Source organism: Trichosurus vulpecula, chromosome 7, assembly GCF_011100635.1.
Source record: "Trichosurus vulpecula isolate mTriVul1 chromosome 7, mTriVul1.pri, whole genome shotgun sequence".
Lineage (NCBI taxonomy): Eukaryota > Metazoa > Chordata > Mammalia > Diprotodontia > Phalangeridae > Trichosurus > Trichosurus vulpecula.
In genome coordinates this window covers 30,782,513-30,795,205 of record NC_050579.1, presented here as the reverse complement: position 1 = coordinate 30,795,205, position 12,693 = coordinate 30,782,513, and the positions used below count along the sequence as shown (strand labels likewise).

Sequence of the window (12,693 nt, the reverse complement as noted above, 5' to 3'; positions counted from 1 at the left end):
ATCACCCTCTTCTCCTGGTGCTTCCTCTGTCTGGGTTTTTGGGTCACCACTCTCCTCTGGTTTTCCTCCCTCTTATCTGACTGCTTCTTCTCAGTCTCCTTTGCAGGATCCTCATCCAGGCACACCTGCTAACTATGAGTGTCCCATAGAGCTTTGCCCTGGGCCCTCTTCTGTCTCTGTGCTGTTTCACTTGGTCATCTCATCAGTTCCTGTGGATTCAGTGATCTCTCTATGTCAAGTGTGGTTATCTAGCCCTGATCTTTTGCTGACCTCCAGTCATCCTCAACTGCCCTTTAGTCACCTCGACCTGGATGTCCTGTAGACATACCATCTCACCATGTTCAATACTGAGCTCATGTCTCTCCCTGTAACCTGAAAGCTTTCCCCCTTCCAAACTTTTGTATTATTGTTGAGGGTACTGCTCTCTCAATCCTATACGCTTTCAACCTAGGAGTCATCCTGGACTTCCCACTGTCTCCCACCCCCACATCCAAGCTGTTGCCAACGCCTGTCGATTTCACCTTTGCAGCACCCCTCCAATACACTCCACTCCTCTCCTCTCCCCTTGCCCTCACTCTGGTGCAGACCTTCATCACTTCACGTCTGGATTATTGTCATAGCCTGATCGTTGGTCTGCCTGCCTCAAGTCTCTCCCCACTCCAGTCCATCTTCCATTCAGCTACTAAACTGATTTTCCTGAGACACAGGTCTGACCAAGTCAACCCTGGGATTCCATAAACTTTAATGGCCCCCTTCCAACTCCAGCATTAAATATAAAATCCTCTATTTGGTGTTCAAAATCCTTCATAAGCAAGTCTCCCTACCCTGCCTTCAGCCTCCTTACACCTTCCTCCCCAGCTTGTCCTCTGCCATTCAGTACCACAGGGCTCCTGGCTCTTTCTTGAACAAGACACTATCTCTTGGCTCTAGGCATTTTCACTGGCTGTCTCCCACTCCTGGAATGTTCTCCCTCCTCTGCCTTCTGGCTTCCTTCAAATTTCAGTTAAAATCTCACTTTCTGCAGGAAACCTTTCCTGATCCTTTTTCATTCTTCTGCCTGTCTTGTGTTGGTGATGTACACTTGTTTTTACATGGGTTTTCATGTTGTTCTCTCCAGTGGATTGTGAGCTTCTCAAGGGCTGGGCCTGGGCTATGCCTTTCTTTGTGTCCCTAGCATTTAGCACAGTGACTGGCACAAAGGAAGTGCTAACTAAATGCTTATTGCTTGACTCAAGTTTAACATGAGGTCAGAGGGGTTTTTCTTGAAATTCCACCTTTAAAAAAAAAATCCCAAACTTTTCAGATCTGCAGTGGTACGAAGGTCTAATACCAGCCCTTTGGGCTTTCTGAAGATGGGCTCCTGCTCTCCAGTACCTGCAGACACAGTACAGACTGCTGGGCGTAGGCTGTCCACAGGGTCCTCCAGACCATACTCTCCTTCTCCATTAGGTAAGGAAGGCATCAGGGATCAATTTATCCATAACTGACATAAGTGCATTTGGTGGATAACTAAAAGGACCATTGTGGGCATGTTTGTTTAATATGATTTCTAACTATGCAGATTGCATATTGTTAAAGTTAGGTGTTTTTAAAACCCTAATTTACCATGTTTTGAGTATTTGCTATATATTTCTGTTCTTCTGCCTCTTATGGTGACAGAACAGTGAAACTTTCCATTCTTTCTCCTTCTCTTATAGTTGGCACTATCCCCGAACAGCTTGGCCATTGCTGTTGTGGACAGCTGCAGGGTCATGACTCGAGGAGTAGAAATTCTTCAGGTGGGTTACTTTAGCCAAGGGATTAAATGGAATTCTACAGGCTAATTTTTTCCTGGTCTGTTCTCACAGTAGAAATGAGATACTTTTTTGACCCTTCAGTTTTTCTGCATTTTTGTATGCCATCTTTGGTTTATTTCATAGTTATTTCATTATCTCAGTGTAGGTGTCATCAGTGCTTTAGGAACTTCACTCCTAGGTACCAAACAATTATATGTAAACATGATTATCTCATTCAAACAGTGACAAGTGATGCAGAAAATGAACCATAGGTCTTCATAGTATTCTTACTACTGTTTAAAATGTGATCTCAGCATTACTTTGGCATGGCAGTCTAGATCAGGGGTGGGGAACCTGTGGCCTTGAAGCCACATATGGCCTTCTAGGTCCTTGGGTACGGCCTTTTGAGTCCAGGTTTTACAGAACAAATCCTTTTTTTAAGGGGATTTGTTCTGTGAAGTTTGGATTTAGTCAAAGGGCTGCTGTTGAGGACCTAGAGGGCCACATGTGGCCTTGAGGCTGCAGGTTTCCATCCCTGGTCTAGATTCTTGGAAGTCTTGATTCCATTTCTCTATTAACTGTATTTTCCCCTCCTTGTGTGTCTCCTACTTGTAGTACTGTAAGATGTCAGCTACATGTGTTCTGCTCTTCTCTCCTTGTTCATTTTTCTTCGTAGGTTCTCCAGTACCACAGTCACAATCACCGCAGTCTCTTTTGTTGGGTGCTAGACTTCAGAGTGCCCCCACGCTCACTGATATCTACCAGAACAAACAGAAGCTTCGAAAGCAGCATTCTGACCCGGTGTGCCCATCCCATGCAGGATTTGGATATAGTTACTCACCACAGCCAAGTAGGCCAGTCAGCCTTGGGACCTCCCCAACCAAGCACATGGGATCTTCTCCTAGGAGCTCTGACTGGCTATTTAAAACTCCTTTACCAACAATCATTGGCTCTCCCACTAAGGTTGGTTTATTAAACCATACTGTAAGTGGAGAAACATGGTAGTGCTCCACTCAAAGCTTCCATCTTTTAGCATGTCATAAATGGAAAATGTATAGGCATTCTATTAAAACCATCTTAAATGTGTTTGTCTAGGCCACAGCTCCTTCCAAGATCCCTAAAACCCAAGCGTCTTCCAATTTGCTAGCCTTGGTTACACGTCAGGGACCAACAGATGTGCCAGCTAAAGATGTGAGTGACCCCCGAGAGTTCTCACATTTTCTCTCAGCCCAAGGAAGTGAAAGGCAGGTGGCTGAGCAGCATAGCAAGGCCACATTTGGCAGGTAAAATATTCCAATTTACCAATTTTTCTTTGTAAGCTTAAATAGAAAAAAATGTAATAGTATGAACATTTTCCCATATAAAAGTTACAAGATTTTAATAAACAGCTTTACATCCTTGGGATATGATGTGAAATTTCTTCTGTGGACATTTAACACTTCTGAAAATTCCAAATGTGTCCTGTGTAGCATTAATACAGTATTGACTTCCTGGACCATCCTATTTTTGTTTGTTTTGGTACTGAAAATTTGTTTCCACCCCTTTTGTGGATTACTTACAGCCTCAAGATAAGCCTTAGTCTTTTAGGCACACAAAGTAAATTTTTTAAGATCAAGTATTGTCTTTTCCATTGACAACATTACTGTCCTTTTATAGATCTGTAAGTACTGGGAAATTGTCAGATCAACAAGTAAAGATGCCCTTGGGTGGGCAGCTCTATCAGGGCAGTACAGACAGTCTCAACACAGAACGACCAATGGATACAGGTAAGAAGGATCACGTTTCTTTTTTAACATAGGAGTTAAACAATATTAGCTGGTTTTGATTTGGTCATCTTTCTTCTGCCTGCCTACCCAACTATCAGCCCATTTTTTTGGTTATGGTTCTAGCATTGGGAGAAAAAAGTTAAACCTAACTCATAATAAAAATTATCCATAAGAACATAGCAAGTCATTCACTCAGATTTAAAGTAAAACTTGCACTTTATGAAACAGAGGTACTGCTGAAATCTTTAGCATTAGAAATAGTGTATCGAAACTTAGTGTACTTGGCACCACAGAAAAGAGAAAATAACTTTCTTTATTACCTGACACTCTGGATTCAACTTCTTATTTCTCACTAGGTAAATGTTCCCTTAAAAATGTTTACGTTTAATGATCAGCAAAGACTAATAAGTAAACATCCATTACAAGTAAAGCACGTGTGAATTTTTTTGTATAGAAAGATCTTTTTTATGATTTCTTAGGGTAACATTCTAATAGTAGAATTGCTGAGCCAGATAGTTTGTTCAGTTTTGTGGCACTTTCCAAAATGTCTCCACCAATCTAAGCTCCACCGAAAGTGTGCTGACCGGCCTGCATTAAGCCATATGCCCTGCCCTGAATCAGACGCCGGGGATACAATGACCCCAGGGACACAATCCTTCTTCTGAAGGAGGTGACCTTCTAAATGCAGCCCTTCTCCAAGTGTCTCTTTCCCTGCCAATATGGGATTCCATCAGTTTGTGCTATTTTTGACCTTTTAAAAAAGTTTTCTTTTGTGTTTTCTGTGTGTATTGCTTAACATGCCTAACTGGGGTGGTAGTGGCCATAACTGTGTTGATTTTGGAATGAGTTCATTGTGCCCCAGGCCCTGATTATTTTTCTATAAACTTCTAGACCATTTCTCTTCCATTGATTTTTTTTTTCTTTCTTCTGAGTCATTGTACTCTGTCTACCTTATGTTCACTCTATCCTTTTTGATGTCTTTTGCTTATGTACCTCCAGGTATTCACAGTTTTCCCAATAGCCTTCTCCCTTACTCACCAGTCCTCTGCTTTTGTCCTTGATTGGATCTCAGTATTTATATCGATCACTTTTCTAACACCTTAGCTACACAATTCCTCACTCACACTCAGGCACCTTAAGCCTACCTCATCCTCTTAGGCCATTAACATTTCCCAGATATTACAATTTCCTCTCCGAGTCTTTTCATACTCAGTGTGTTCTTTGCCCTCATCTTGTCTTTTTGTCTATAGACGGTTGTGTTCTTGGTGGGTGCCTTGGTATACAGTAAGCACTTAATACATGATGACTTGACTCATTGTTTTGCTGATTGCTCCAGGTCACTTAGTCCATCTTGACCATTCTGGTTTCTTTTCTCACTATTTAGTGCTGATTCTCCTTATCCTGGGGATGATTTATTATTTCCAGGCCACTCACGTATCCTGCCTCTAAGAAAATTTAGAATATGGAAATTGAATTCAATTTTGTTTAGAGATCGCATGATAGTCTGGACTTGGAGTCAGAGGACCTGGGTTCTAATCCAGGTTACAAACCTTATTAACTGTGCAGCCAACCCATGGGGAGATGATGCTGCCTCTCATCTCTGGGGTGTAAATAGTGTGAGCCTTGTGTGTGCGCACAAGGTAGTAGTGAGGAAAGTGTTCTTTCTGGAAGCCCTTATTGTATTGTAAATTTGTGGTGATTATGGTGATGAGTCTACAAAATGTAAAAAGCAGAGAATAAATTCTTGATTTTAATGTACTTAGAGAATCTATTTTGGTAACCGCATCCTTCTGTGATTTTTTTTTCTCTTCTTTAATGAATTCATGTTGCAAACACTATTTCGGAACTACAAGCCAAATCTGGCTGCTTTTCTCCACAGCTGTTAAAGCAATAACTCTCAAATTTTGTAAGTCTTAATTTTTCTTTGACTCTTCTGTCTCTGCATCTTTGTTTGTGATATTATTATTGAGATTTACAAAGTTTTCCAGTAAGATTATTTCCAATTTTATGTAAATTAAGAACAGGATACCTATATCTATATATACATTGATATATTTATTTATATATATATATATATCCTGTTCTTTATTCTCTCTCTCTCTCTCATAACTTTTAAAGACGATACATACCAAGGCAAAAACAATGCCATTTCCGGCCTCTTTGTATTCATCCTAATAATTAACCAAAAGTTATGCTTTTAGTCCTTAACTCTGGTTTCCTCCAAGATGAGTCAGAACACTCTTCCAGGTGTTTCTGTGTATAGTGTTTGTATCCATGTTGGTAAAATAGCTGTGGCTGACAAGGGTTAGTTTTGGAGTTGGTAGTTTTTACACGAATTTTTTGGTTCTCTTGTAGTCACAAGACACATGATTTTTGAGATCACAAATAGGAAAAGGCAGTTTATGCCTCAAATAGAGGGTAGGCTGAGCTCTAACTGTCCTTGAAAACTCATGAAATTTGACTATAATGTAACTTGGAGGTAGTTCAGTGAAGATTCCTTAAATTTAATTCTTTCTGAAGGGGAGAGTCTGAAAAAAAAAGACTTTGTTTGGGCTCTTCAGCAGCCTATATTTATACCCTAGCTCCCTTTTATTTTAGGAAAAGTATAGGAAAGGGGAGAGAATATCCTAGGACTTGTGTGGGCATCACTACAAGATGCCAAAGCCTGTAAATTCTGTGGGGCCATTGGGGGAAAAATGTCCTTGATACCCCCATTTATAGTGTCCAGATCATCTATGAAAGAGTTTGGTAGAGGAGAAGAGAGAAAGGGTGCTTTGGAGATAATCACCCAATGAACCTGCTTGCAGCTCAGGGTGAGCATTAGATTGGGTGGTTCTGTTGGCTTAGATATCCTGATGCTTGAGGCTGAGCAGGACAGTGGATGGTGAAGTTCCTGATTGTTTGGGGGATGAAAGTTTCTTCTGGAGGAATGAATGTTTGATTTTTAATAATAAAGTCAATGAGGAACATGGAGCTGGTTTGATGGAATTTCACTTAAAACCAGTGTTTAGCAAGTTCATTTATTCAGTAGCCCTGGAGAGCCATCATCTGGCCTCAGCAGTCATTTGGTCATGTCCAAATTCCGTTCTCCGATTATTCTCCAATAACTGACTTGTGCTTGGGCTGTTCCATGGGGACAAAGTTCTTCTGGAGCATTATCTCATCTTACTCTCACCATGACCTTCCATCATAAAGGTGTAACACGTGCTGTTCCCTTCTTAAGGGAAGTGTGACCATAGGGGAGAGATAGGGCTCCCGTACCAGCACATCTTCTTTTGCAGTGTGGACTAGAGATTTCTCTAGGAGAGCAAGATAATATTGAGAGTGGCTTGTGTTTTGCTAAAAATCATACCTTGTGCTCTTCTATTACAGCTCCTGCAGGAGCCTGTGGCGTTGTTCTGGGACCTCCTGGGGCCACTGGAGCTAGTTCTAGGGCTGTGATGTTTACGGTAGGATCTCCTCCTAATAGTGCTACGCCTCCTACTTGCACCCAAATGGTTCTTCGTACGAGGACGACTTCAGGTGAGACATTGCTTTCTTACGGCAGGCTTTTGATAGGGATAGGCTTTTGGTAGCTGGAGGTAATGTCTTGATAACTATAGATGGTTTCAACTTGGACCTGGTACAAAAGGTGCTATTGGGTGTTCTAATTGATTTTGCTGCTGGCTCACTGTCTGCTATAGAGGCAGGTCAGAGAACCTCTCAGGATCTTATCTCTCATTTTCCAGATGAACAAACTAATATTTGTAGTCAACATCTCACAGCATTTTAAAAGCATAAAATGAGCAGGGGTAAAGGTATTATATTTTTAAAATGTGAGCTATCGATTTAATAATTTAAAGGGTAAATGAGCAGTTTTTGATGCTTTAGATCTCACCTCGAGGCCTGTGACGATAGACCCAAACAACTTTTGAAAAGTGGTAGCCATACTAGACACCAAGGAGGTGTTGCAAGTGATTTTCTTCTTTTGGAGGAAATTGTTTTTCTTAACGTTTTGCATAGGATTCCATCAGATTTCCAGTTTTATGAACACGGAAAACAAAGGTAGAATTGCATATATTTTTCCTCTCTTTTCTCATTTGATATTGCCTCACTGGTTCTTGCAACACCTATGATGTTAAATAAGTAGAGAAATTAATGAATTAACCGCAGGAGACTCCTGTGTTTTCTGTTTTTATGTAGTTGGGTCAAACAGTTCTGGAGGGTCTCTCTGCTCCACCAGCGGCCGTGTCTATATGGGCTCCCCTCCGGGCATTTATATGGGTTCTTCTCCGCCGGGAGCAGAGGCAGCACCAAGCCTGAAGTATGCACCTTATGGGACGTCACCTCCCAGCTTGGAGGGCTTTATCACTTTTGAAGCTCCAGAACTTCCAGAAGAAACTCTCATGGAGGTAGCGAAAAAGAGATCTTGACATTTCAATGTCATGTTTAATACAGATTAGAAAAGGCACCACTGAATCACACTTGAGGCTTTTTTTTCTTTGTCTTTTTCATCCAAAAAATGCTGTTTAATTCTTTTCTGAGTAAAGTAGACATGACCATCTTGACCCACAGTTTAAGAAGCGCTGACCTAGGGGATACTGAAGGAGGCCCAGCACCCAAAAATTTGCCTACTATTTTCACAGTTCTTCTCTGCAAGAGAGGGAAAACTCACATATATATTCAGTGATTGTTAAAAATGGCAAAACTGCCCACTTTGCTACTCACACCACCCCCTCCTGCATCCCTGTTGTCTACAGACAGATCGAGCAAAGGGTTTTAACCCAAATGAGAACTTTCATACGTGTTCTGATGCTCTAAAGGGCATCCTGAAATAATGCAATATCCTTTCTGGATGAGACTTTTAGAGATGTTAGGAATTCTGTTCTCTACCCTCAGTAAGGCCCATCCGGCCCCAGAGCTCTCAACTTGCTTCTCTCCCCAGACTAGATGGAGGGCATCAGCATTGCTTCCTCTCTTTCTGCCTTAGGAAACCAAACCCACTGGTGGCCCCAAAGAAGAGAGACGGAGGGAGGGCAGTTAATGCATTTCTCCCTCACCCCAGATCTGTTTCCTTTTATCTCATTAAAGCCCTGCTCAGGCCTGCCTTTCATCCCCAATGGAGGAGTAGTTAGGCTGACCACCAACACCAGCCTTTGATATTAATTCTGGAGGCAGCTTCCTAGAACCACTAGGTCAGCTGGGTTTCTTTTTTATCTTTAAGGCTTTTTCCTTCATCCCTACCACATGTCCCTTTTCGTCATGCCCACCTCCTTGTACACTCTCCTTCCCTGCCAACACAGAATTAGGGGAAAGCTAAGCTGAAGGGTATTTGATGCTTCAGGCCTTTACTCGGATCTAGTTGGCCTGTGCAGATCTCTTCTGCCCTTTGGGTAGTTTGACAATATTTGAAGACAGTTAAGTGACACAAACATATGTATGTGTACCTTGAGGGAGGAACATGGCACCTACCTGAAGAGCCCTCAGACACGAAGATGAAATTAACCTCTGAAATTTATGCTATGCAGATGAGCTGTAAGACAAAATTAGTTGGAATGTTATTTACTGAAGCTATGTCCTTTCTCTAAAGAGGAGAATGGAAAGTTCCTGAGCACAGATTGTTTGGTCTTTGTCTTTTTATCTCTGGCCCTAGCAGAGTGCCTGGCCCAATTGTAACTGAATTGCTTTGAATGAGTACTCACTTACAGCTAGCTACTAGGACTTGGAGGAGAAGTGTTACTTCTCAGAAGTAACTCAGAAGTTACTCAGGAATTTTGAGCTTTGCTGTACCACTGTTGTAGGCAGTGGTAGAGATAATGCATATGTGTAAACCTTTACATTTCACCTTTCTTATCCTTCACCATCTGGAAGTTAAAATTGGAATCTTTTATCTGCTAGTGAATACATGACTCTCCTGTGTATAGATCGCCTAGGCAGGTGGTGATTCTGTCCTGGTGGTTGAAGTTAAGGGATATCCTCCTCTTCCCCACAGAGGGAGCACACAGATACATTGCGCCATCTGAATACAATGCTGACGTTCACTGAGTGTGTGCTGGATCTGACAGCCATCAGGGGAGGGAGCCCCGAGCTGTGCACGTCGGCAGTGTCACTGTATCAGATCCAGGAGAGCGTGGTGGTGGATCAGATAAGCCAGCTGAGCAAAGACTGGGGGTAGGTGCCTTCTGTCCCGTCCCATCACAGCAAACTTCAAGAGGGGAGCGGGGAGGAGACCCAAAATTCTTTGTTCTGTTTAACTTTGTTGTGTTAAGGCCACTAGCTGGGACCTGGGAATGTTTTCTTATAGAGAGAATTAGACTTGAATAGGTACCAAAGGGACCCTCCAGCTGCAGGTGGCCCTGCAGGCCTCAGCGTGTCCTGCCATGTCTTTTCCTATTTTAAAAACTTTTCTATTTTGAACAACACCGTCAGCAAACATGAACATTCAGTAAACAAAAAACATCAAAGAAGATATTTGAAACTTGGAACTGTGACCTTTTTTTTTGAAGAAGGTTTATTAAATTTAGTACAACAGTAAAAAGCTGCCCCTCTTTGTTTGTGGTCAGGTGAGAAAAGAAGACCGAGTTTGTGAGATTTGTGTTAGTCCCCTTGTTCTCTCTGAGCATCCGAATGTATGGATTGAAAAATGTAGAGTCATTTTGGTACTAAGAAGCATCAGGCGGGGCCCTGCCCCACTCTTTTCTCTCTCTCTCTCTCTTTTTAATGACCTTGTCCCCTTACAATCCCCACTCCCCCTTCCTTACAGCCAAGTGCACTGCAAGCAGAATGCACTGGCTGGTCTGAAACATGTCCCACCACATGGCAGGTGTCCTCTGCCATCAGTCCTGTCTGGGTTATCAAGTAAATTGTCCTTTCTTGGCCCAGGCCTTTCCAAATTTCTCTCATTTCCACTAGTTTCTTAGGATGTAATAATCTTGCATTCCATCCCCCTGGCTTTCTTCAGTACTGTTCTAATTCCCCCTGGCCAGGAGGCCTGCCACCCCCACCCCAACCCCTGCCGGTACCTTCCTTCTGAGATGACATTTTCTCTCCCATTAGAATGTGAGCTGTCTGAGGGCAGGACCTTTCTCTGTATCCTTATTGCTTAGTACAAGACCTAGCATAGAACAAGCTCCTAAATAATTAATACTTGTTGACTGACAGTTTGGGCAGCCAGTCTCAAATCTGTGGGTCCACATCTTCCTTCCATTTTGTTACTATCACAAGTGCTATGACGATTTTGGTATGTGTGGGACCTTTCCCTCTCTCTTGGACCTCCTTGGAGTATACGCCTAGCAGCGGTATCATTTAGGAACCTCTAGGAACCTCTTTTGTAAGAATTCCAAATTGTTTTCCAGAACAATTAGACCAGTGCACAATTCTGCCAACAGATCACTAGTGTGTCCAACTTCCTCTAGCCCCCTCCAGTATTTACCCTTTCATTTTTGTCAATTTAAGAGCATGAGGCAAAAAGTTCAGTTGTTTTCATTTAAATTGTTTAGTGATTTATTTTGTAGCATTCTTATGACGACTGGTAGCTTAGCTTTCTTTTGAAAATTGCCTTTCTATATTTTTTAAATTGTTATCTGTGGGAGAACGTCTCCATATGTTTCTCTTTGATGTTATGCACATGATACCTGGCTGGTGTTTCTAAGGATGGAAAATTCAATCAACAAACACTTTTAAGCACCCACTATGTGCCAGACACTGTGCTCAGGATTGAGGATATAGAGAATGGGATAATGGTCCTTGCTCTGAAGAAGCTTACATCATATAATAGATGTGTACAAATGTGGGTATTATGACTAAATCGGCAGTTATTTCTTAAATGCCTACTATGTGCCAGACATCATCCTAGATATGGAGGACAGATGTATGTGTAAAAATAAAGCATAACTCTAAAGTGAATACAGCAATCATAGAAGGTTGTTGGGGAGGGGCTTCAGGTAGAAGGTGGTGCTCAAACTGTGTCTTCATGGAAGAGAAGAACCCTGTGAGGTGAAGGGGAAGAAGGGAGGGTGTTTCTGGCATGTGGGATGGAGCATCACGTGTGAGGAAAGGAGAAAAGGTCAGTTTGGTTGGATCACAGACTACAGCAAAGAAAGTTATGTCCATGAGCCTAGATGGAGATTGTGGGCAGCTTTGAAAGCTCCGTGGAGGAGTTACGCTTTAGATGTGCACTTAAGGACAAGGACTTTAGCAGCAGCTGGTCTAGAAGAGCCTAGAGCCAGGAGGGGGAGACAAGGTAGGAGGTTCTTGTGATAATCTAAGCCAGAACTGTGGAGGTGACTGCCAGGGAGGGCCTGGATCCCAGCCAGACTTAACTGATTTGATGTATGGGATGAGGGAGGATGAGGAGTGAAGGGAAATGCCAAGATGAGGAACTGAGGCCCTGGGGGAGGACAGCGGTACCCACAACAGAAATCAGGGAAGGAAGAATTCTGTTTTGGAGACGCCTCTGGGACATCCAGTTTGAAACGTCCAGTAGATAAGTGTTGGTGCTGGACTGAGTCTTAGAGAATAGAACAGGAAAGGTCTGTGACTCATCAGCATAGAGATGATTGTAACCTAATCAGTTGACTAGGTGAGAGAGAGTGAAGAGAGGGAAGAGGAGAAGGGCTGGGACAGGACCTGGGGAACACCCACAGTGAGGGGGCAGGATGAATCAGGCCAGTTGGCCAAATAGATGGAGAAGGCACAGTCAGAAAGGTCAGAGGAGGGGGTGAGAGGATGGTTAGCACTGTCAGATTTAACAGACAGGTGGAGAAGAAAGAGGAGAGACCCAGTATGGCAATTAGGAGACTGGAGGTCATGTGCATCAGCAGCTTTTCAAGGAGTTTGTGAAAGGGAGGCGTGGCGTGGGTGAAGTTAGAGTCAGGGAGTGCTGTGTCTCCTTTGGCGATAAAGGAAGGCTGAATGAGAATGCAGACTGCTGGAGAGGACTGGGAAGGGATGACCCAGGGCCAGAGTAGGGGGTATTGATGAATGCAAATAGAGGCGATTGGGTGGTTCAGCAGATGTTGCCCAGGATTTGGCATCCAGAAGGCTTGAGTTCAAATCCAGCTTCAGACACTGAGTAGCTATGTGACCCAGGGCAAGCCACTTCTCCGTTTCCTCAGCTGTAAAATGGGGATCTTAAGAGCACCTCCTTCTCAGGGTTGTGAGAATCAAGTGAA

The 12,693-nt window shown here is 42.8% G+C and overlaps 1 protein-coding gene across 2 annotated transcripts in view; it reads left to right on the top strand.

The window, feature by feature from the left end:
* The window catches only part of ULK2 (unc-51 like autophagy activating kinase 2), an 82,516-nt gene that overhangs the window by 59,540 nt on the left and 10,283 nt on the right, over nt 1-12,693 (top strand). For both annotated transcript variants that reach the window (XM_036766247.1, XM_036766248.1), the window contains 8 exons: nt 1,304-1,449; nt 1,698-1,778; nt 2,452-2,738; nt 2,871-3,058; nt 3,432-3,541; nt 6,914-7,063; nt 7,724-7,932; nt 9,513-9,691. In XM_036766247.1, coding sequence (XP_036622142.1) covers nt 1,304-1,449; nt 1,698-1,778; nt 2,452-2,738; nt 2,871-3,058; nt 3,432-3,541; nt 6,914-7,063; nt 7,724-7,932; nt 9,513-9,691 — 1,350 coding nt within the window. The remainder of the gene's footprint in view (nt 1-1,303; nt 1,450-1,697; nt 1,779-2,451; nt 2,739-2,870; nt 3,059-3,431; nt 3,542-6,913; nt 7,064-7,723; nt 7,933-9,512; nt 9,692-12,693) is intronic.